Below are 24,238 nucleotides of genomic sequence, written 5' to 3'. Positions count from 1 at the left end.
ATTTTTATTATTGTTACCTTCTTTTTAATAAAGACACAATAAAAAAAACAAAGCAGGTTTTTATACTGATATGTAAAATATGCCAAGCTGTATCAAATGCTGTCAAATTATGTAAAGGGCAGGGGATTCACAGGACTTCTGCTTCCCACCATATCCATTTTGCTTCCTTTCTGTGTTCACCTATGACTGTTTTGAGTGATGCTGGATGAATGAGGGATGTAACTGATCAAAAGATGGACCAAGCAGCATGTCTCACACAGAGCTCACCAGTCCCAGATCAAGAAAGGAAACTTAAAAACTTTAAGACTTAAAAAACCAACACTGTCCATAACGAAGAACTGACAGCAAATCTTCATGCAGCAATGCAGAAGAGAATTTCTTTCCGCAAGATTATATAATTAAGAAGGTCTCAGCAGTTATTTTAGAAATCAATCCAATCCAATCAAACCAACAGAAATTAAATAAAATTATTTTAAAAAACCACTAATCACAAGCCCAAACTAATAATGAAGAGGGCAACAGAAGGTTTTTATACGATACCTAAATTGACCATAAGTTTGACACGGCCTCCGTCCAGCTCCAGGCGCAGAGTGTCAGCAGAGTCTCGTGAGGTGGTTGCCATCAACAGCCCATAAGCACGTTGGGACATGAAACGAAAGGACACATCTTCTGCTTCTGTGTGCATAACCATAGGCATGATGATCTTCATGTACATGCTGCCATCGTAGCTCAGTATAGAGGCCTCTGCAAGGAACCAGCAAACAATTGCAAAAAATGAAAAGAAGTTACACCTCTGTGTGACCTTCACACCTGAAGAACCTTGACATCTATCACAGAGCGCTGTGTCTACAGAAACCATACCACTTGCCACAGAAAGATATGTAACTGGGGAAAAATGCAACAACTGTTTAACTGCATCCAGAAACCTTACATGGCAAGCACGAGCAGAAACAAAGATATGGTGTTCACCACAACTGGAGTCAGTAGTACCCATGGACACATAATGCCCAAGGACAAGCATGTTAGCACAGGGCCCTTCTGTGATTATGAGCTAGCAAAGCCTCTGTTTTTCACATCTTCCAAAAAATGCAATCTCCTTCAGTGTTCTGAAGTCCAGCCTTCCACAGGACTAGTTGTAATGACTAGAGTTCCGATTTCTGGTACTCTTACTATTGGGAGAGGAATTTAATTTCATTGCTACCACTTTAAAGAAAAACAACTGTATAAAGTGACTTTCCCAGCAGGTCTTTTCTACATCAGATTTGTTCTGTTTTGTGATTTTATATTTTTCCACTCTTTACTAACAAGCAACATTAATAGAGCTCTGCTGACACAACTGATACAAATGGAGAAAGGAACAAACCAAACACCACTGCAAGGTTAAGTGTCATTCAAACACAAACTTAGGAGATGGAGGCCCAGTGAAAGCCAGGAGGAGGAACAAAAAAAAAGCCAAAAAAACAAACAACAAAACAGTCAAGAAAGAAATTACATTTTTCTATCATCTCTGAGGATGTCAAAGAAAATGGGAAGTTCAGCTGAGGGAAGGAGTTATAATACTTAGCATTCTCTATTTGTTCAGAGTCTTGCTTGCAGAAAGTGATATTCTCCTCTAAGGAGGGTAGAATTAAAGTCTTGTGACAGAACTGCAGCAAGCACTGCAGCATGGCAATCATTGTTTCAATCCGGGAGTATGCTGAGAAGCATTTGTACCTCCAAAATTTACAAATCTACATAAATATATTAATATATGAATCAGAGCATTCCTTTTCACCACAGCCAACCCCTACCAAAGACAGGGTTGTAGAGATTGCTGTGTGCAGGGGTTCTACCACAAACCTACATGTAAAAATCTCAGAGGTTTTGAAAAAAATAGACCAGTTAGCTCCCTAAGCACCTGGAAGGATTGCTCCATAAAGCACTTTTACCAGTGTCTCATCCAGCTCAGTTCAGCTAAAGTTTTTTCAAATGATTGACTGGGATTCTCATCACACACACCTGAGAAAGCTAACAGCCCATCTAATTGAAACAATTGCAACAATATGTATTGGAATCCAGATATTCTCTTTATGTTTCACTCCTTTGTCCCATATTTCCCAGCTGATAGGAGCAGAACTTCTAGCAGGAAACAGCAAGCTTGGCAGAGCCAAACATTACACCTTCTCAATGTTTTAATGTTAGATGCTAGAGTAGGGTAGATGGATGAGAAACTGAGGAACAGCTGAATGTCCATGCTGTAAAAGATCCATAGTTGGCTCCACAATGGCCAGTAACAGAATTGCAATGCAATAAATATGCAAATGAGGTGATAAATAAAGACATATCTTTAATGAGGTGATAAATAAAGACATATCAATCTGATAAAGTGACATAGGAGATGTTTATATGGTTCCAAAACATTTGGAGGAGATCACTATGGTTGTGCTGGTGCAGTGACCCACCGCACTAACATTTGGTATGCAGAACCTCTCCAGTCACAGGACTTACAAACACATTAGGAAGAAAACGTTTCTGGAAGCATCATTAAGATGTCTGTGAACAGCATCCATATTCCCCAGTTTTCCTAGCTGCACTCCCCACACACTGTCATGGTCTGTACACAGAAAGCTCTCTATGCACATCACCCACTCAGCCATTACATACACCTTCTGGGTACCAGCTGTCAGTGCTGCCCTGGGGACTCACATCTTCATTTGGGCAAGAAACCTTTTTCAAGGTGGGAGAATAGTTTCTTCTTTTCAAAGTGCAATTCTCTTCCCCCTCACGTCTGCACCTCTTACTTGCCACCCACAACTGCAAGCTGGAACTAAATGTACTGTATATTATACATACATTCAAAGGCAATGCCTATGTACACACAAACCTTCCTTGCTCTCTTTCCTCTCTCTGTGCAGATTGTATTAGAAAATGCAGTCAAGCATGAAATGGCTCTTTTGACGCCTTCAGCTCAGATGTGCCTTGCATGAAACAGTTGCTTGCCCTAGCACATAAATAGCTGAGAGGAGGGATATCAGGACTATGAGTGGGAGTAGCTGACACAAGTGTCCCAGCTCTGCTGCTTTCTTCTCCACACTGCCATGCATTAGGTGCTTTGAAAACATGAGTCTTTCTGTGGACTTCAGAACAAACCAAAAGCATGCTAATAATGACACTCTTCCCTTCAATATGAATTTGTGTCCTTCAGCTTCACTGATCCCATTGTCAAGTAATTACTGTCCTTGGACAAGAGATCCCAACCCTCAGTATTATACTTATGTAAGGAGGACCTGAAGAACACTCAGAATTGCTGAAGTTGACACAAAAGTCTGGACAGTGTTTTAGCTGACATTCCACAGTAGCCTAAATCATGTATTACTGTCCTTCTCTGGCCAGGCTGCTACAAATAGGGGGCAATGAAACCTCGTAACAATAAGTAGATAAAATTTAATGTTCCATTCTTGTTTGTGCTCCATGCTGACCTCAGCCTGGCCCAGCTCAGCCCAGCTATGCACCTGACATACTTAAAAAATAACAAGATTTCATTCTCACTTTGCAAGTCTTCGCTATCTGGAGTATCTGGGAGCCTTTCCAGCACATCTCCTTGCAAGCAGACCATTCTCTCCAGCTACAGAAACACCCCTTTAGAGGAGGGTAGCAGTCATACAAATAAAATCTATGTTCTTATCCTGACAGTCAGTCCTCAAAGGTTGAGGAAGGCGTGTTACAGCTGAGCAACACATACAGCAAATCTGCTCAGGGCTGAATGTAACCTGGCAGCAAGTACATGACCTCAACCTCCCAGGCATCTGTGCTGGAGACTTCTGCCTGAATACAGACATCCACTCCATTGTCCTTAGCCATCTGCAGCAATGGAACTGCAATGCTTTGTTCAGCACCATAAATACAGGCAGCAACATAGTTATCTAAGTTTAAAATACATGCACATTTCTTCCACCCTCCTACTTTTTGGGTTGCTCTTATATTTGGTGTCTCACACAGACATGCACAGAAGCAATATGTGAAACTATGTTTGAGACCCCCACAGATTTGTAGAGACAAAAAGATCATGTGGCATTTATTTCTGATCCCAATGCCAGAAGCTTTCTTGCCTTAGTTTGGAGACGGTAAGTGGAAGAAACCAGGTGCTGGTTCAAAACTGCCCTGACATAATGCCAGAAATCTCTGAAAATCAATATGCTATTAGGAGCGATTAGCTTCCCAGTCTTGTGCTCTCTGACCCTGCCAGTTTTAATTTTACACTTAGCATCCAAAGGAGCAATTCACTGCTGCTTCCCCACAAGGCTCTGCATAAACCTCCTGGGGAGATGGAACAGGTGTATTCTCAGCATACAGAGAGAAAAATATTCAAGACCTCTTCATGCTTTTTCATCCGCTTTCTAACTTCTCTCTTGTATTTATCTCCATTCTTTGCTTCTTTCCTTTCTTCTCTGTTTTATTTTTTCTGTAGTCTCCTGTTCTTCCCTGTGGTCTCTTTCCTCTGCCTTCCAGACTACAATACCGTGTAATTTCTTCCTGAAATTTTTAGAAGGGTGACAGTGCAAAAAAACCCGAAAAATATTTACCATTCATGAAAGCTGAAGTCACCAGTGACAGCAGTGCAAGGCACATGATCTCTCCTCAGCTATATTTGAGAGACCAAAACGCTCAGACCAAATATTTCCAAGTTCTTGCAAATTCAAACATTCTTAGAATGCCTAAGCTTTGTATCCAAAAACCAGACAACTTTCCTGCAGGCATTACACAGCTCACCTCTTTCCCTCACATATCCACTAGCAGACACATGGCCCTAGATAAAAATAGATTTTCTGAAAACCAAAATTACACTTTAAAACAGAAAACAAACACAAAAGTAATATTAAAAAAAAAAGGAAAAAGGAATTCTGATTCCTGTCCAAGTGGATTCCACACAGATGAGTCTTAACAACAGAAGCCTACCAAATAATTTGGGGACCCCAAATGCAATCACTCATATGGAATCTGACTAGGACCCAGGAGATAATGCTCCTTTTTTGGTGAAAAAGACATTATATGAACTTTAAGTGCTCACAAGCAGTTAGGACCTTGCAGCAGGATGGGTGCCGGGCCCTTGCTGCCCAGGGCTGTCCTGTCCAACCCACAGAGGTGAGCAGGACAGACCTGCAGGTGGGGGCCAGGTCCGATCAAGAATCCAGGAAACCTCAGGGTGATGACGCAGGTCTGCAGTGAGGCCAGGAAGTCAGTCTGCTGGCCAGCATTAAGAGCACGTGCTGCAATTGCCAGGCAGGGCCATGGTGACAGGGATGGGACATGAGCCTGGTTTGGCGGCACCCATGGCTGGGCAGGCTGTGAGCACCTGGAGGCTGGCCCTGCCACAGCATCACTGGGGCAGGGGCTGATGGCCACAGGGGCTGCCATGGGATCCTGGGCCATGAGCAGGGTGGGGGAGCCCCAGGGGCCAGACAGGGCCTGTTAGTGCCCTAAGGGTGCTGGTGGTACCATGCTCTGGCACTGCTTCTTGTTGACCCGTAAGAAAAGTCCCTTTTTACCAAATGTGCTATAACACCTTTTGCAACAAATTGAATTTTCCCTGGATGTCTCCCATCTAGATGTCATTAGACTTCACCTTACTCAGCCTGTCAAACAAAAAAGAGCAATCTGAAGGGATGTAAATGCAATTCACTAGCACCAAGAGAGACAACAACAGAGAGCACAAAACCATCTTTAAATAACTGCCTGAAGAGAAACATTACCTTAGAAATAAGAATGGGTTTTATTAGTCTAGCAAAATACCCTGCAAATAATAAGTATCACTAATAAGCCACTGATAGGTTTACTGTGCTAGTAAGAACAAAGCTATTCTGCTTTAAAGATTTCAGCCTGACAAGATGTCAATAGTATTCTTATCAGTTGTTGGAAACTCATGAAGATAAAACAATTAAAATGTTGGACACATACAACTACAGAAATGTAAAGAAACTGGACTGGTTTTCCTGGTACTTTATCTCTCTCACAGACCAAAGTATTTTTTCAACATCAATCCAAGTTTTTCTTTGCTTCAAATTAAGACAACATCTTCTTCCCCTACTCCCCCCAAAAAGGACCCTCATATCCTGAAGATCAGCATATCATTATCCCAGCTCCCTCACTCTGTTTTAGACTTAGTAAAGGCCTTTCATTCAGCTTTCAGTTTTTATTTTCTAAAACTTGCCTTTCCTGCTTCTCATTCCTGGCTTCTTTCTGATTTGCATACTACTTTCTTAAATTCAAATTTTCTAATTTGAATAGCATATGGCAGTTAAGACCAAACAAGCACTAAAAGTAGAGTAATTACATAAGACACCCTTATCAGTGCAATGTGCACAAAATATTTCCAAATGAGCAGCAAATGGGAGAGATAATAGAGCTAGCTCCAAGGCATCCATCACATTTTCAGGGATGCAAGAATACTGGTGGAGCAGTAATAATAATTGTCACTTATAAGGCCCCTGCTATAAACAAAAATTGCTAGCAGATGTTTACATAGGCCAGATGACATCCAGACGAATATTTTTTATCAAACGCATTTTTTTCAAATCCTTGCAAAATGTATGTCATAACATTGTATAAGACATTTAATTTCTGGGCCTGAAAATAGCCCAGAAGTGCAAGTTTCTTCATATAAAAGAAAAAATTCTTGAAGAAACTTGAAGTGCAAACCATACCTATTTATTTCTCTAGAAAATCAGAAAAGAATAAATACTCTATTCCTTTCCATTTCCATTCTATTCCATTTCCATATCACTGTCTCCACCCTGTTCCAGTATCTTATCTTTCCTATCCCTTTGAGGATTTTCCAAACACAAACAGACACATTAAAGTACTGTAGAAAATATTATTGGCTAAGTATCCACAAAATGGAAGACAAAAAAAATCAGGTACAAAGGCAAACAAAGAGTCCCAAGCAACACATCAGTATAAAAGTGCAGGATGCAGTGCATGTACTATAATGTCCTACCTCAGACAAAATAAGAAAAAAAAATTACCTTGATTCATACGTTTAGACAGTGAAATAACTTTGATTATGAACAAAAGCAATTTGATTTTTTTTTTAGAACTGAACAATGTTTTATTTTCTGAATCCAAAATTAACACCTTCCTTTTTTACTTCAATATTATAAAGAGGGTATATTATACCAAAATCCTGTAAAGCTGCCCTGAGAATTTTCAGCTCAAAGTGGAAAAAATCTCAAGGAACTAATAAAAATTGTGAGGCTTCCACCACTGTAAGGCAAAATCCCAAAAGATTTTTGACTGTCTACAACAAAAGCTTAAATGGAGACCTTCCAAATTTTAAAATCACCTAGAGAAGACATATTAGGGACATGGATCCCAAATCTCCCTCCACTAATAAACCTCACTTACCTTTGCACTCTGGAGTCTAGCTTTGCTTTTCTTCTGTATTGAACCAATTCTCCAACTCCCCAGGCTAACCTGTGGCTACCCTACGAAGTAGTATGTACCAGATCCTATCAGCACCAGGCTTGCTATGTCCTTCCTCCACTCCTGTCATCACCACATGCAAAAGAGAATAAGTTAATTAAGGGGTGTTGTCAGGTGAGTTACCAAAAAAAAAAAAAAGCCCCTGCACTCCACAACGAAAGCCAAATAAACTTTCTTCGGGCCCCAGTCATAAAGAACTGGGCAAGGGAGGAAATGGAAGAGCACTGAGTACCACAGTGGAAGTATTTGCAGAGGAAACTGTAGCTTGTAAATGTTGTTGCTAGCCCTGGGAGGTGACGAGCGAGGCTATATTACTATACTGAAGCTTGGCAGAGCTGCAGGGGAACCAAGAAGGAGCACACAGGCTTTTCAAATTTACTCAAAATGTCACTCTAACATTTGCAGAGCTGTGTATAACTATTTGAGAAGAAATCTCTGGCAAGAAGGCTAAGAGTAGAAGAAGAATTGCTCCTCAAAGTCAGCAAGCATAATGGGAAGGCATGGGGAAATCTGCTACTAAAATGATAGTCTGAGAGTTTGCATTACACGGGTGGTACAGTTTAGAAAGTGATGCAACTTCTGTTTAGTTCGAACATCTCTGAGTCCTCTTCATGGCACTGTCGAGTTGCACTGTTGAAGCATTTGATTCCTATCTCCTGAGTAGTGTTCACCGAGAAAGGGGGATTACAGCAACAATGAAGTTTGGCTTCTCTAGGAGGTACACAGTGAAAAAAAGGCAGCAGATACAATTTGCAGCATGGGAAAATACAGAAAATACAGAAAATTATAAGTGGTTGAAGAACTGCTCAGCAGAAAGGGACTTGGAGCTGCTGGTTGAGGGCCAGCTGAATATGAGCCAACAGTGTGCTCAGGTGGCCAAGAATAACAATGGCATTTTGGCCTGTATCAAAAATAGTGCAGCCAGCAGGACTAGAACAGAGATTGTCCCTCTGTACTCAACACTACTGAGGCTGCACTTCTAGCTCTGTGTCCAGTTCTGGGTCCCTCACTTCAAGAAGGACATTGAGGTACTGGAGTGTGTCCAGAGAAGGGCAACGAAGCTGGTGAAGGGTCTGGAGCACAATCTTATGAGGAGCTTTAAGGGAACTGGCGTTGCTTAGTCTGGAGAAGAGGAGGCTCAAGGGAGACCTCATTGCTCCCTACAGCTGCCTGAAAGGAGGTTGTAGTGAGGTGGGGGTTTGTCTCTTCTGCCACATCTCAAGCGAAAGGATGAGAAGAGTCAGCCTTAAGTTGTGACAGGAAAGGTTCAGATTAGATACTAGATATTTTTATTTTTTTTTTTTTGCACTGGAAGAGTGGTTAGGCACTGGAATAAGTTGCCAGGGTGGAGTCATCATCTCTTGAAGTGTTCAAGAGGCATCTGGATGTGACACCTGGGGATATGGTTTAGGATTAATTATGGTGGTGATAGGTTGACAGTTGGACTAGATGATCTGGAAGGTCTCTTCTGGCTTACCTTCTTTGAAAAGCAAGGCTGTAATATGAACTAGATTCGTAATCTTGTTTAAATCCATAAACAACCTCTCCTCAGTTCTGTTTTTCCAACACTGGAAAGAAAAACTAATATTGCCTCTGACTGTTGGTTTAAGGAAGGTTCACAGGATGGACTAAACAACCCTCAATTTCCGTTCCTTACATTTTTCATCTGACAATTCCAAACCCCTGAACTTTCTAAATTCCTGGAAGAGGTGGTTTAATAGGACAGGGAGCAAATGGAAAATGTGGATCTACACACTGTAGGGTAAACTTGTCCACAAAAATCACATGTATACCATAGTGTTTTTGAAAAAGCAAAAATTCTTCAACCCAGCCTATCACCGAATTAGGAGACAGAAGTGAGACACTACCATGCTGAAAACAAGTAGGCAGAGGAAATAGAGAAATAAAACTCATGTAAGGCAAGCAGCTTAATGGAAACAAGAATGTCACAGCACTCACAAAGGCCGCAAAAGAGATCATCTTTGGGGGAAGCCTGATACATCAGAGCAGGTAACTATTAGGAGGGTAAGAACAGCATGTATGCTGTGGAAAAACATAGGATAACATGTACTTTGGGGTTTCAGACTACAACTTCCCGACATAAAATACAACATAAACTAAGTTGAGTTTATAATACTAGGAGGAATGACCCTTCAGAGCCTCTCGCAGATCTGCTGTCTTCCCTAAAAACATTTGCAAAATCCTTAATCTCAAGGTGATGACCGTCTGAGAGCAATGCTCAGTCATTGCAGCACACACAATGAAGAAATGATGACAGTGATTTCCAGGCACCCCACAGGCTCTGTCCATTCCTAATGAAGTCATCAGCAGAGATGCAACAGCCAGAGCTGCTCACCCAGCTAATTGCAACCACTGTCCAATTATTGGAACCATGATAAAGAGGAAAAGAGAAAAAAGCAGAAACTAGTAGCTGGCATGAAATGGCAGTTGATACTGCCGAGACCATTAAGGCCAAAGCAAGAAGTACATGTTCAAGCCTGTAAATTTCACTGGTAGATAAAAGAAATTTAGTCCTACTTTCAAGTAACAGGCACTGCCTTTTGAAAACATGATTGTACTACAGCCCAAATTCCACTGTACAACTCTGGTATCTGTTTTATACATTTTATAAATCTTTTTATAATAAAAGGAATTTCAGATAAAAAAGGAACTACAGGAATGTCCATGAGCTGTCCTTCTCTGACTCCAAACATGACCAAGTGCAGTTTCTGTCTTACAAAATCAGTATCTGTTGGTAAAGACACAGTTAGAATTCATACTCCAGAACACTGGTTATAATTATGCAAAGTCACACAGTTATTAAACGCCTACAAGCCTATCTCAAACGCCAAAGGCAGGATCTACAGTGCAGGACTACCCACTGGTCTAAGGGCCAAGGGCCTAGACTAGAATTCAGTGAATGGATTTATACATAACAGTAGCCAGTCCAAATCCTCAATCCATAACTCAAAGATTTGTATCCATGAAGAAGAGAGTTCCATTAATTTTCTTCTTCTTTGCTGAGCTCCAAGAGTCTCCAATGATCTTGATGAGTTGTAAAATATAATAAATCCTACTTCTTGTGCAAGCTGTGAAGGTTTAGTCAGCATTGGCAGCTTCTATGAGATTCTCCAGTCAAAAGAACTCTAGATGTATAAATTATGACAGCAGTTGTGACCCTAAAACTTTCAGTCACCATTGTGTATCCCATTTTATTCACTTTGAAGTTCAGGGCAGCAATCAGAACACAGTGAAAAGTGTCATACTCCAAAAGCATCATCCTGAAGCCACAGTTAAGTGAAGTTGAATTTTCTTCAGCTGCTTCTATCACAGATTTAGTGAGATAGCTCCTAAGGCCTGAAACTATTACTATCCAAAACAAGACCAAATCTTGAAATAAGCAGGTATCCGAGACTGAAAATGTCATTTATGTGCAGAAGATTTTCAAATCACCTTATATGGTGGCTTTGACTTTACTGAAATGCTTGGATCTCTCCTGCTCCTAACTGAAATTGGAAAACAGTCACATTGTCACCACATCAAGACACTTGCATCCACTTAAGAGATAAAATGTAAGACTGTACCCACATCCTGTATTGTTCTTTTTACACTAGACATAATGACAAACTTCAAGTTAAGAGAGCTTTGATGGTGAATAACCTGCCATTTATCCTGTCTAAAGCACTTTTGTCCACTATAATACAGTCCAGAGGGACACTTACTCTCCAGATTGCCAGCAGCAAACCAGATGTGATGTATTTTCTTACAACATTTCTGATCCATTACATCAAATGATGCCAGATTAAATGCAGCCCATCAGGGAAGAGGCTCTCCTTAGACCTGTAAACTGCCTCAAACACAAAATTCAGTGTCTGCTTATCAGTGACTGCCACTTATACATGACATCAGTTTTCACACACCTTCTTCACTCAATGCTAGGCAGCACACCTGCAGAATTACCTGCCTAGGAAAAAACTCCACAATGAGTGGTCAGGTAATAAAAAAGCTTCACATCACCATTGCCTTCTCAGATTTTCTGGGTTTCTGAACAATCTCTTTATGGGTAAGGTGATGAATTCCAACATCAACCACTCATTCCTAAAGACCAGAGTTCAGAAATAGAAAAAAAATGGGAATTTTGTAATCTCAACCTAAGGCGGGCTTTTCCACATTCTAAAATCACTGTTTAGAATGATCTACAGGGCTGCCTGTGCTCTGAGGAAGTCCAGGACAGGGGTAGGAATAAAGCCACCGATCAGAAGTATGACATGTTTGCTAATCTGGGTGGTAGACAGGAAGTGTAATCTCTAAGAATAGATTCTGAATCCTAGTAAAAAGTTATGTGTTTGGTAAAAACATCAAAAGCCACAGTTTTAGTGCTCTGTACAGTGGAAAGAACAGTTTGCTCTCACTTAAAATGTCTCTCAGACTCTTAAGTGCAGGAGAGATGGAACTAGGAGACTAAATCGCACAAGCCATTCCATTTAGCTAAGTGGGATCACAGGTAAGGTCAGGGCAGTTAATCACTATCTATTTGCTGAAAATTACCCATAAAGGAAATTAGACACACAATTCTTTTACAGCAATTAGCTCCTGTTGATATGAATATGAAACAGGTACCTAGTAAGAGTTACCTCTGTAACAAAAGGAAAGGAATTGATCAGAACAAAGAGAATATTCAAAGATAGAAGCCAAGGTAAGTTGGTCAGATGTTTGGATGTATGTTTGGAGGACTGTAGAATACTCTTGCATGCATTATTTGGCCAAACCTCTAAAGTGTATCAGAGAAAGTGAGATTATTAGAACAGAGCCCAACACAACTTAACAAAGCATGATAAAAGCAGATGGGAGCGTGGATATCAGATTAACTTTGTATAAAGGCTGTGGCAAATCCATCATGAGGTTTTCCAGGCTCTGAGAAAGCCTGACTAGAACTGGCCCCACCAGCAAATTGTGTTTACTTCAAGGATGAAAATTTTTCTCTTCCCTCATTATACAAGCCTGAAAAAGTGGTGAGGGAGAGAGTTTGACATTTCCTACTCTTTCAAATAGTATTTCTCTATAGTGATAAAAGTCATAAATCATTACCAATTAAAACTGGGGAAAAAGAAAAAAAAATAAGTACAACATCTGAAGGTATTCTTTCAGTTTTTCAGCTACTTGTTGCTAGCCCCTTCTCGGGTTGTCTGCAGCCTACGTCTCTACTGTTTCTGCACCCAAAGGAAAGGGATGAGAAAGCCGGGCTGCAACTCTGAAACAACAGCCTTCAACTGCAGGGAGAATAGCCTGGCTGTTGCACAGACAAGTATAAACAGTTTGGAGCAGGCCCACAGATGTGCCCTTCACATCTGCCCACATTTCAAAGGAGTCACACAGCCAAACACAGGAGATAACAAGCACTGAAAGCTCCACAATGACAGAGTGATGGGAGAAGACAGCAGCTGTTGTTTGTGGCTTGTATGATAGTGCAACCTCAGGTGTAACTGGTATCAAACCTTAGTGTCCCAGATGGCCTCCAATTTGGAAAATATTTGTTATGCCATCCAGAAGCCTTCCCACAAGAGATGCAAAGCTAAATCAAAGCCAATATAAGAAAACAGAAGAACTCATAGTCAGGAAGCTTCTATATTCTAGAGGATCCTGTACAATTGCAGGAATTATTTAGACAAAAATTATTTCATAACAACAGGAACTGTTTAAGCCTGAGTGTAACAGCTGCCTATTGGGACACTTTCAGTTTGAAATTAAGTACATTGCAAAAAAAAAATCTCAAACAAGCTACCTGTATGTACTTCACCTGTCAGATTTGCCCCTCCTACTGTTTGTGGCATCAGAATATGGTATTTCTTTTTTTCATATCTTTATATTTTTCTTTCTCCTGGTACTGTACAAAAAGCCTATACAAAGAACAGCAAAGCCAACCAGCTACTTGCATCAGAAATTTCCTTCCCGTAAAACAGAAATCAAATTTCATTATATTTTTCAAACCTTTTCTCCTTCCAATTTCCAACAAACTTTGGAAAACAACAAATCAAAATATGCACAGTGCTGCCAAATACACAATATCATAACCTTCAATGACCTTTTAGGAGCTGACTTATCCTTAACAGTAATTTTATTAAGTCAGAACAACATTCTGCATGATATTAAAGCAACAGTGGTTGTATCTAGTCACACTGTACCCTTTGTCCTCAAAAGCACAAGTTACACCTACAGCCACTTGATCTTATAGAGCATTTCCCTTCTTTACACTGCATAAACACTCCTCCTGTGTTGGCTAGACTGAATACCACAAAGGGAAGAATACAATAGAAAAAAAACAACCAAAGCAAGACAGGCAAAGCTCTCACTCTTCCAAACAGAAAGTCAACCTCTGAGCAACCAGAGTTCAAGATGATTTGGACAACACTCTCAGACACATGATGTGATTTTTGGGGCCATCTTTAGCAGGGCTAGGAGTTAGACACTTATGATCCTTGTGGGTACCTTCCAACTCAGGATCTTCTATGACTCCATGATCTAAGGGGTCTAAACTGCCATCTAATGGTGAAACTAACTTTGAAGCATGCAGAGCAGACAGCACAGAAAGAAACAAATGCTACTTTGACCTGAAAGTCTTGGACTCAGATTGACAATCATCTTCCTCAGCAACATTTACTTATATGCTGCTTCCTACAGCACTGGCTGCTGGTGAAGCAAAAGTGTGTGTTTTAAGTGACAAAACGTATCTTCATCAGAGATGTGATTACTGTCTCCAACTGCCAGATTTGATTCCCAGTTTTATGCCACAGATAAAGGCTGCATGGCAAAAAATATAATAATGCCAAAGTTCAGGCTTGGATTTTCTGAAGATTGATATCATCATCTTAACTTCTCATGAAAACTACCAGCATTGAATGAGCATAGAAATACTGAGTTAAACCATCTGAATGACTCCACTGACACAGATTTAGTGGACATTTCAGCTATTCCAGAACCAAATCACTTTCAGTCACTTATCATTTGCCTCATGATCTGGTGGTAAAGGTTCCAAATCACTTTCCTTGTGACTAAAGTATGGGCAGAACTTGAGCCCTTGCTACGCACAAAAACCAGAGGACTCTAATTCAAACGGGTCAGTATTTCCTTTTCCACTTTGCTTAAACTATATAATAGTACCTCCTTATTATATTTCCACTGACCCCCTAATAATCACAGAATCATAGAATGGTTTTGGTTGGAAGGGACCTTAAAAGATCATCTAGGTCCAACCATCTACCATGGGCAGGGACACCTTCCACTATAACAGGTTACTCAAAGCTCCATCCAATCTGGCCTAATAATGTTGGCCTACTATCTAAAGCAGAAGGACACAAATTAGGATTCCTGAGATCTATTCAACAAGTCACTTTCTGATTTTCTTCTATTTGATCTGAAAGTAGGAAAGAATGTCATTTACCTCTCTTCAACAACACACGTTAGATCCTCACTTAAGAATAATTAGAAAACGAAACCAAATATATTAAAAGGAGGTTGCAAACAGAAAAAAAAAAATCTAATGAACCCTTGTATTGAGGAGAAGTGTGAGACACAGACACATTTGGAGTCCAGTTCTGGCAGGTCATTGGCATCTAACTCCATATTATCACCAAAGACAGCTCAATTTACTCCTCTTTTTAATGTGAAAGTGAGGGCCAGTGAAAGTTGTCAGACTGACGAGATGAAAGACAAGTACATAGGATACATATAGAAAAAAAGCTTCCATCATATAACTCTCCCTCCAAGTTGCTATTATCTTCAACTAACAGAGTCATTCAAGAGTTTAGAAATTCATGAGCCATCACTCCACATATCACTGGAGAAAACGGATGCTAAGCTCTTCACCCGCTGAAGCAGGCATGCAGCCTCTCTTGCACACAGAGAGTGCCACTTCTCTCTATTTTCAATATAAAGTGAATCACAGGCTCTTACACCATGCTCAATCACGATCCTGAGAGTTCAGTACAACATCTGTATGGAACAGCATGCTCTGCTTTCTCCTAAGGGTTGCTGGAGGTACTACAGAGGGAGCCTCGGGGAGGAAGAGCTGTGTATATTCAGGTGTATTAAGGAAATAATACACTTCAGTATATATTTCAAGTCTATTTGAAGACAAAAAGAGTGTCAAGCTTTTCCCCAAAGGGGGTGCTAATAGGAATTTAGCAAATCAAGTGAGCCAGCAGCTGCTGAGTGAGCAGAGCAGGCAATGGGGAGTCAGAGACTGTGGGCCTCAGAGACTGGTGCACTTGCTCAAACACTTTGGTGGCACAGTGAGGAGCAGATGGCAATACTGCCTGAGGCCGTTAGATGGCAAAGGAGGCTGCAATTGTCTCTTTACTTATGCCACTAGTTCTGAGAAGTACTTGTTACACTGAACAGCACTGTGGCTCCTCCTGGGGTGAAAGAAAAAGCAGAGACACAGCAAATCCCACCCAGTTTTCTGCACAGTGTCACTGACACCAGCTCCTGCTTTTACTTACTGGACAAGGTCCCAAATTTCCACTCATGTCTGCACAGGTTCTGGATCAGCAAGGGCAGTTTCAAAACAAGATTTCCTAATTTACACCTGGAAAGGATTAGACACAGCTCTACACCACAACGCAAAGAACATTCTGTTTTCTAAAATAAGCAGCTAACATACTCTAACCAAAGAGGAAAAAGAGTAGGTCTCCTAATAGGATAGCTTTCCTGTCCTTGATTCCTATTATTTGAAGTCCTCCACACAATTTGAAACCATTAAGATGTCCTCAGGAAAGTCTACTTTCACAGTAGAAATTGAGACAGAAATAGGAGCCAGTTCATTCAGTGCCACGCTGCAAAGCCAAGACAGTGCAGGGACATAACCCACTGTCCACCACAACTGGGCTGCTGTCCCCCCTTTTTGGATGATCCAAGAGCTACCTGCCAGCTTGTTGTACTCTTCATCAGACAGACTGTGAAAAATTCTCAGAATATCAAGTCAAAATAATGAAGAGGTCAATAATTCCACTGGAAACTGGAAAGTAATCCACAAGCCTAAAAATAATCTAAATCTGTAGTGGAAAGGGGACTGCTCTTGACATCACTTGAAACATAGATGGTAAGACTCTATAGATACAACACCTGTTTCTCTTTCAAATTCTGCACATAGAGAGAGACTCAAAAGGGGAAGAATTGAGGCACAAGACAGTTTTTTTAAGATTTCAATTAGCCTTTTTTTTTTACTAGAATTTATTTACTGCAGAGTTAAGCATCTCTCATAGTTACAGATTCTCTATTTATATCTGCTAACTGTGCAAATTTCCTGGTTCCCTGATTCCAGACCAGCTGCTGGGCACAGCTGTGCTCCAACAAAGGTACCAAAACCAGCAGGATTGCTGTGGAACTGTCATACTTCCCTAATTTCATCCGCATCTGGAAAAGGAAATCACAGTGTTTTTCTCACCCACTCCTGACACAGCTCAACAGAACACCATCAAGGTAATTAAAAAAACCCTCAATGATAGATGCCCAGTCTGAGAAGCTCCCAAGAGTCCAAAGCTTTTAAACATGGCACTAAAGCTCCCCGCACAACGTACAAGGTTGCCAACACAAAGAATACAGGATTCTAGGTGCACAGTGACCTGCAAAACTCTTGGACAGAGCAGAGGACATCCTGTGAGCAAACAGACATGTGGAGAGACCAAGGCACAGAATTTAAAGCAATATAGTCTGGCAACAAAGGAGCTTCTGTTCAATGGAAGGAGGTTGATGTAAAAGCAACACAACTAGGCAGAGCACCAAAGTGCCTCATCAACACACTGCAGCTGTATGATGACATATGGTGCTATGTGGCATATAAATCGTGAAGTGGGTTTTATGAATTTCATATTCATGTGGGCATCAGGCTCAAGGCCACAGCATGATCAAGCCTGCACCCAACACAGGAGACCGGTACATCCTCTTCCTGGCAGGTACTACTGGCTACCTGAACCTTGTCCCTGCTTCCCCCCAGCCGCTGGCTCTCCTCAACCCCATCCTTACTGAATGGCCACTTCACGCCCTGAGCACATTACTTACATATTTGGATTTTACTCTAAGGGCTGATGGGCCCTAAGCACTACAGGGGGCAACCCTGAGGTTAGTCAGTATTTCCTGTCTTTATTCATTTGAACCTAATTGCTTTGCCAAAGATCAAACAAAGTTCATGACAGAGCAAGACTAAATGCAAGCGAACTAAAAGGTAGACTGTGCTTTTGTTGTTGTTTTTGGGTTTTATGTTGATGAACAATATTTGGGATGACAGCTTGTCAGTAAGAAAAAGCCCCTGTCCTCCATCTGCCAGTACACTTGTTTCTTCTGGTCATACACTGGCTAGAGAGAATGAGCCTTACATTAGGCTCTCCTTTACCAGCAACCTGAAAGCAACACATGCTCTGCCTTCCCATATTTCTCTTTCTCATATGAGTCTGTAAATACCTCTTCCAACTGAGATTTGAGTTTGGGATTTGAAGTTTTTTTGGCAACAGCTTTTCCCTACAGCGGCATTTGACAATACTTTCCTTAACAACATTCTTTTCTCATCTGATACTGAAACACATGCTGCATAATAGTGCTTCTAATTTGCCTAAACATGGAGTTTGTTCCACAATTCTTTAAGATCTAGAAAAGAAGCTGAGGTATCAAAACGTTGTTATTTTTACACCATTAACCACTAACTATTCAACCTTTCCTAATTCAGTATGAGTTATTATAACAAGTAATTACAATAAGAATCAAACAAAACCTACTTTGGGAATCAGTGTCTTGCATGTCTTATAAACTTATTCACATACTAATTAGGAAAACATATCCAGTCATTAAGAGGATTCAGAAAGGAAAATAGGTCTTTTGAAATTGGAAGACATTTCCAGGTTATCATTCTGAGGCATTCATTTCACAGATCCATACAAGCTAGAAACAGAAGAGCTGGCTAGATTCTGGAGCTCCCTTCCCTTCCTTCCCTCTTACAAAGCATATTTCATTAAAGTGTACAGTAGCCTGGTCTTACTGTGCTGTTTTAGCCATCTTAATTTCCAGTGTCTAACTGATGGGGTTTCCTCCTCTTTTCTAGTATTCCTGCTATAGCAAAACAAAGCAAAAGGAAACCAAGCTCATTGGTGGGATGCTATGATATTCATCAGTTTTCTTTCTTAATTTAACCCAATATTCCACAATTAGTGTCCTATGAACTTTCATAAAAAATTCCCTTCCTTGGGAAGGTAGTCCTCTCATCAGAGCTGCTTCATCATCCTCCTCTCAGGTTATTATTTTTCCAAGCAATATGTACTGAACTCTTCTAATATTTCTCCATAACTCCAGCTCTCCTGATTATATTTCAACTTTTTGTGACAATTTCCTTCATGTTGTTGGATTTCAGTCTAAGCTGCTCAACAGTACTCTCTTTACACTTTTTATACTCATATTTCTTGAATACATATTTCTACTCATGTGACTAGGAGTACTTCTCACTAGCATGGAGGTAGCTGAGTATCCAATGTCACTTCATTACTACACAATTTAACTGGTGAGGAGTTGATATTCAGGCTTATTATCCTGACAAAGGTCAATGGGTAAACTATTTAAGGATCCTTTCTTGTGTGCTCTGTAAATCTCATATCACTATCAAGTTAAATACATCCAGCCAATCATTGACACTCCGTACAAAATTTCATCATTTGTTTAGTGCTTTAGAAAGGGCAATGAATAATTTTGCCTTTACAACATCAAAGAAACTAGAAAGTTTTTTCCCCTGGAGTGTCCCAAATACTACAGCATTTTATCTGCAAAAGGTTGCCTGTGTTCCTCAAAAAAATACAGCACTGTGTCTCAACAACCACACAAGGATTGCATTAGCATTGCCAGCATAGAAAAGTAGTACAAGACAGAAAGTCATTGATATTTTAAAAGAAAATCTCTGAGCTTTAAGGATTTTTAATACACATTGCTGGTCTAGGCAATGTTCACAGAATCACAGAATCACGAAATATGCTGAGTTGGAAGGACCCACAAGAATCATAAAGTCCAACCCTCAGCCCTGCACAGGACCGTCCCCAAGAGTCACACCACATGCCCAAGAGTATTATCCACACGCATCTTGAACTCTGGCAGGCTTGGTGCTGTGACCACTTCCCTGGGGAGCCTGTTCCAATGCCCAACCACCCTCTGGATGAATAATCTTTTCTAATATCCAACCTAAATCTCCCCTGACACAACTTCAGGCCATTCCCTCAGGCCCTGTCACTGGTCACCACAGAGAAGAGATCAGTGCCAGCCCCTTCTCTTTCCCTCACAAGGAAGTTGTAGACTGCAATGAGGTCTCACCTCAGTCTCCTCCAGGCTGAACAGACCAAGTGACCTCAGCTGCTCCTCATATGGCTTCCCCTCCAGGCCCTTTACCACCCTCACTGCCCTCCGTTGGACACTCTCTAATAGTTTAATGTCTTTCTTAGATGGTGAACAAAACTGCACACAATATTCAAGGTGAGGCCACATCAGTGCAGAGCAGAGTGGGACAATCATCTCCCTTGCCCGGTTGGTGATGCTTTGCATGTTGTTCTTACAGGGATATGAACTCAAATTATTAATATACAAAATCAAGAGCTTCCTCATTTCTGTACTGAAAATACTATGAAACAAGTAACAATAATAGGAAAATGAGTTAGATAACACAAAAATAAGTTTCTTGTCCATTAAGCTTAAGAAAAACTATGAAACAGAAGGTTGAAGATTAGCAAAAATTAGCATTTTGCTGGCCTTCAGCTTTTCTTGTCCTAGAATCTGAAGCTCTTAGTGACTCACTAATTTTTAAAATTGAACCCTTCTCTGATTTTGGAAAGTCTTAAGTATCTGGGATTTTTTTGAAGCTAGAGAAGGCACAGAAAAATGAACTTGTCTAGTATTACTTGTATAGTAATATAAGCCAGAAATAGAATCCCAAGACATGTCTATATTGTATAATTTTGTGAAGCACTGAATTAGTGATGTCCCATATATGTCAAGGCTTGTTTTGTGAGAAGCCGTGATCAGACTTTCTCACTCATTAGCCCAGCAGTAATGCTGAATTGACATGACACAACTGCCCATGCTCACAGCTCATCTGCGAGCGTTGACACTGTAACAGTCAGCAGACAGTCTTGCAAAGCAAACAAGACTACACATACTGTAGCATAGGACACTGTGCCCGATACATTGCAACACACCTGAACAGCACCTGTAAGGCAGCTTTAAAATATTTCTAAGTAATGGCACTCATTGTGCTTTTACCCCTGGTCCAGGGGAAATCACTGTGTCTTTTAGCTCTCATTGTCAGATAACACATTCTTAGTGTTCATTCGTTCCTTAAGTCTTGTACAATTTCAGTTTGTCTTATAAGCATCTCTTTACTAACTTTCTCCATGTATTGGAGTCCCCTGGATTTTGATCAGACACACAGGGGATGATAGTTGAGTGAGTGCAATGCTGGGTAAGAGAGAGGCTGACCCGTGGGGAGCTGTATGGTAATCAGCTTTTCATTATTGCATGCTGAAAGGCTAAAGTGGTTCATGAGTGCTCTTTTGAGTGGGAAAATAGGAGAGAAGGAGATGAAGGAACTCTGCTTCTGATATGAATTATCTCTATCCTATCACAGTATACAAGTATTTATCTCTAGGAACTTCTAACCAAATATCCCAGGATTATACCACCATGTCTGCAGAGATCTACAAGTATTATTTTAGAGACATCAGATAGCTTCTTCAAGGTGGAAAAAAGTAGCTTAGTGACCTAAGAGTCTAACAACTAAATTAGCTGATATCTTAGATTCAGAGACTTAAATCCCAGTAAAGTAAATTAAACCCCCTCAGAGTCAAGGTCTGTGGCTAATGACTTTCGTAATCTTAAATCTTACTGTAGTAATCGTTCTATATCACAGTTTCCCAAAATGTAAAATTATTATATCAATTTCCTTTTGGAAATACTCTACATACGGGGAAAAAAGATGGCACTTGTTTGTATAGGATTATCAATTTGCACCCTTATAAAAAATAATGTGTGTTTATTTAGCATATTCTGATAGCCCAAAGACAGGTAGAGAGGTCAGCAACTTCCTGGCTTTCTCCCAGCTATGACCTTGTCTGTTTCAGTTTAATTTGAAGGTTCCCCCGTGAGTTATCTGTATGGAAAGGTACAAAAATTCACTCACCCCCATCTCTGGCTTCTACAGAGGGGTAATATTGTGAGATTTGGCAGGCCCCACAACACTGTGGCAGAGAACAGCCTAAACTCCACTGCCAACACATCAACAGAGTCACATGGGTTACAGTTCATTGCCTGAACATTTTTGTCTCACCTCAGTACTGAAAACATCTCAATCCCAAATACAAACAAGCCTAATGTCAGGATCCTCACTCCCAGTTGTACCTGAGTGGTCTTCTTTACTGCCCTGAAGCTCCCCTAGGAAGCCTTCACCGGGAAGTTTCTCAAGCATGCAATCCAGGAACAATGTCGACGCAGGAATAACATAATATACAGCTTCCTGCAGGCACCCCAACAGATGCTGAGTTATAGTTCTTGACATGCACAATCTCTTCAGTGCCTAACAGGATACTGCCTTTCAAGGGATCAACATGGGAAAAGAAAGTTATGGGTGCCACTCAGTTTAAAAGGATTTTCTTGATTAACACTTTGATGCAGCACATTGATAAGTATCTCTCCACAATCTGAGTGAAAGGGTGCCTGGGAAAAATCAACTCACAGCAAAAGGGACACGGTAGCGGTTTCAAAGCTGCTTCCCATGGAAGATTTACTGACTGAGCCTTAGCTGGTAGCACAGACTAGGGTATGAACTGTAGGTAACACACACACAGACACACAAAGAAAGGTAAATGACCTGCATTTTAACTTTTACAGTTTCTCTCAGAAAAAAAGAAACCAGACAAAAAAACCTCAACAGTGTAAAACAGGATAGATGCGCTCAGCAAGTCATCTTCAGACAGGAGGAAAAGACAAAAGAAAAAAGAAATCACAGTAGTGTAAATCAGCCTGGGGAGAAATGGCTAAATGAGGATGCTGATTGCTAATCTACATCCTGTCACTCTGACTTTATAAGCAGGTGAGCTCAAGAGGCCATGTGTGCAAAAGCAGTCCCATAAAAGCACTGTTTTTCCCATTCTCATCTGTATTCACAGCAGACAAGGTTTTCACTTTATGGCTGCAATGTTCTTGTTTCTTCTGCAGGTCCATTAGCACTGTGCACATTGCACAGTCAATACCAATTCCAGCCTACACTTCTGCCTTTTTTATTTGGACACAAGTCCTTCTGTCTGCTGGATTCATTACTCTTCGACATGGCTATTTGTAGTATCCCTTTATGGTTTGATTATTTTTAAAGCAGACCAAGTGCCTTTGACTTTAAACACAAAAATTAAAAGATAAAGCAAAACCAAAGTGAGCCATTTAAAAAATAGCACAATAAATCATTTCTGTTTTTCTTTATTTTAATCCATTTTGTTTTGCATAATTACTTTATCCAAAAAGCTTGCAGGCTATAAAATGACAAACAAATAAACAAAAAGATACCAAAGATACCAGCCCTTTCTTTGACAAAGATCTATTTATTGATTTCCTTGTTCCCTTTTCCCACATCTCAGGAAATCTTCCAGGACGTTCCTTGCTCTTCTGCACCAAACAGGGAAGTGAAATTTGATCAAACTGGAAGGTGGCAGAAGGAATCCAGCACAGGGGAATGGCACACAAGCATTTGAATAAGATACAGAACCGTGACGTTGCCTCAGTAAAAGGGAGGGCGACAGACTGGGACAGGAGTGAATCTCCATCCCCTTGAACTCTGGACTATCTCCACCTCCTTCAAGGTGGCTAATGGCAGCTCCTTCACACCACAGTGGTGCTCTGAGCATCAGAGTGGGACTGGGGAAAAGTGACCTGCCAATTATTACCTGCACCTTACTTTATCCACACCCTCAGATGACCAACTCTGTGTTTAATAAGAAGAAAAGCTGGAATTATTAAAAACACAGCTTTGAGGCAAGTACCATGGCTGCATTGCTAAATCATCCTCCAGTAACACCTGACAGGGAGAAAAAGTCTAAAATTCAGCACTGGTCAGTCCTCCAAGAGGATAGAACAATCAAACACAAATGCAGGAATAAAGGAAATTTGCACAAATTGGACAACATGAAAGCTGACCAGCAGAAATGGGATATCAGTGACTTCTGGGGTTTGCACCAAAAAGTCAGACTGCAACAGAAAAGAACTTCAACCGGGTGATGGTCAAAAAATGAAGAAAACCTGGATGTTTCCACAACTAGGCATTGAGCTCTTAGGTTTCCACCTCTAGGAATCAGAACCTGTACACCAAGACTAGTGTAGGGACTATAGATATTTTGAAATTTCTTAATATGTCAAGAGTCTTACCTTTGGCCTAATTTTTCTCTTCAGTCACAATCATTTATGACAGAGAGATTTAAAATCAATAAATAAATAACAGAACTATAAAATATTTGAGGTGGCTTCTGTATTCTTGCCTCCCCACTCTTTAGCAAGTGCATGCCTTTTCCCCATCACTTGTCAGGGGGAGATCTTGCTCTCATGTGGCAGATGATACCTGCAGCACAAACTCCATTTTGTTCTGCTCAGCTCAAACCCTCTTGCTATGTCCCTGGGCTGGGTGCACTAAGCTGCCTCATAGCTCTTTCTGTCTCCAGCAGTCTCACACACAACAGAGAGGAAATCAGAGCTACAGAAGAAGAGCTCCTACTTTCACCAT

General features: G+C 40.7%; 1 protein-coding gene across 29 annotated transcripts in view; it reads right to left on the bottom strand.

Annotated features, from left to right (window-relative positions):
• The window catches only part of NRXN3 (neurexin 3), a 996,746-nt gene that overhangs the window by 644,343 nt on the left and 328,165 nt on the right, over positions 1 to 24,238 (bottom strand). For all 29 annotated transcript variants that reach the window (XM_064658888.1, XM_064658884.1, XM_064658876.1 and 26 more), the window contains one exon: positions 541 to 744. In XM_064658888.1, the coding sequence (XP_064514958.1) occupies positions 541 to 744 (204 nt within the window). The remainder of the gene's footprint in view (positions 1 to 540; positions 745 to 24,238) is intronic.

This window comes from Pseudopipra pipra, chromosome 6 (assembly GCF_036250125.1).
Source record: "Pseudopipra pipra isolate bDixPip1 chromosome 6, bDixPip1.hap1, whole genome shotgun sequence".
Lineage (NCBI taxonomy): Eukaryota > Metazoa > Chordata > Aves > Passeriformes > Pipridae > Pseudopipra > Pseudopipra pipra.
This window is presented reverse-complemented; position numbering and strand designations above follow the sequence as displayed.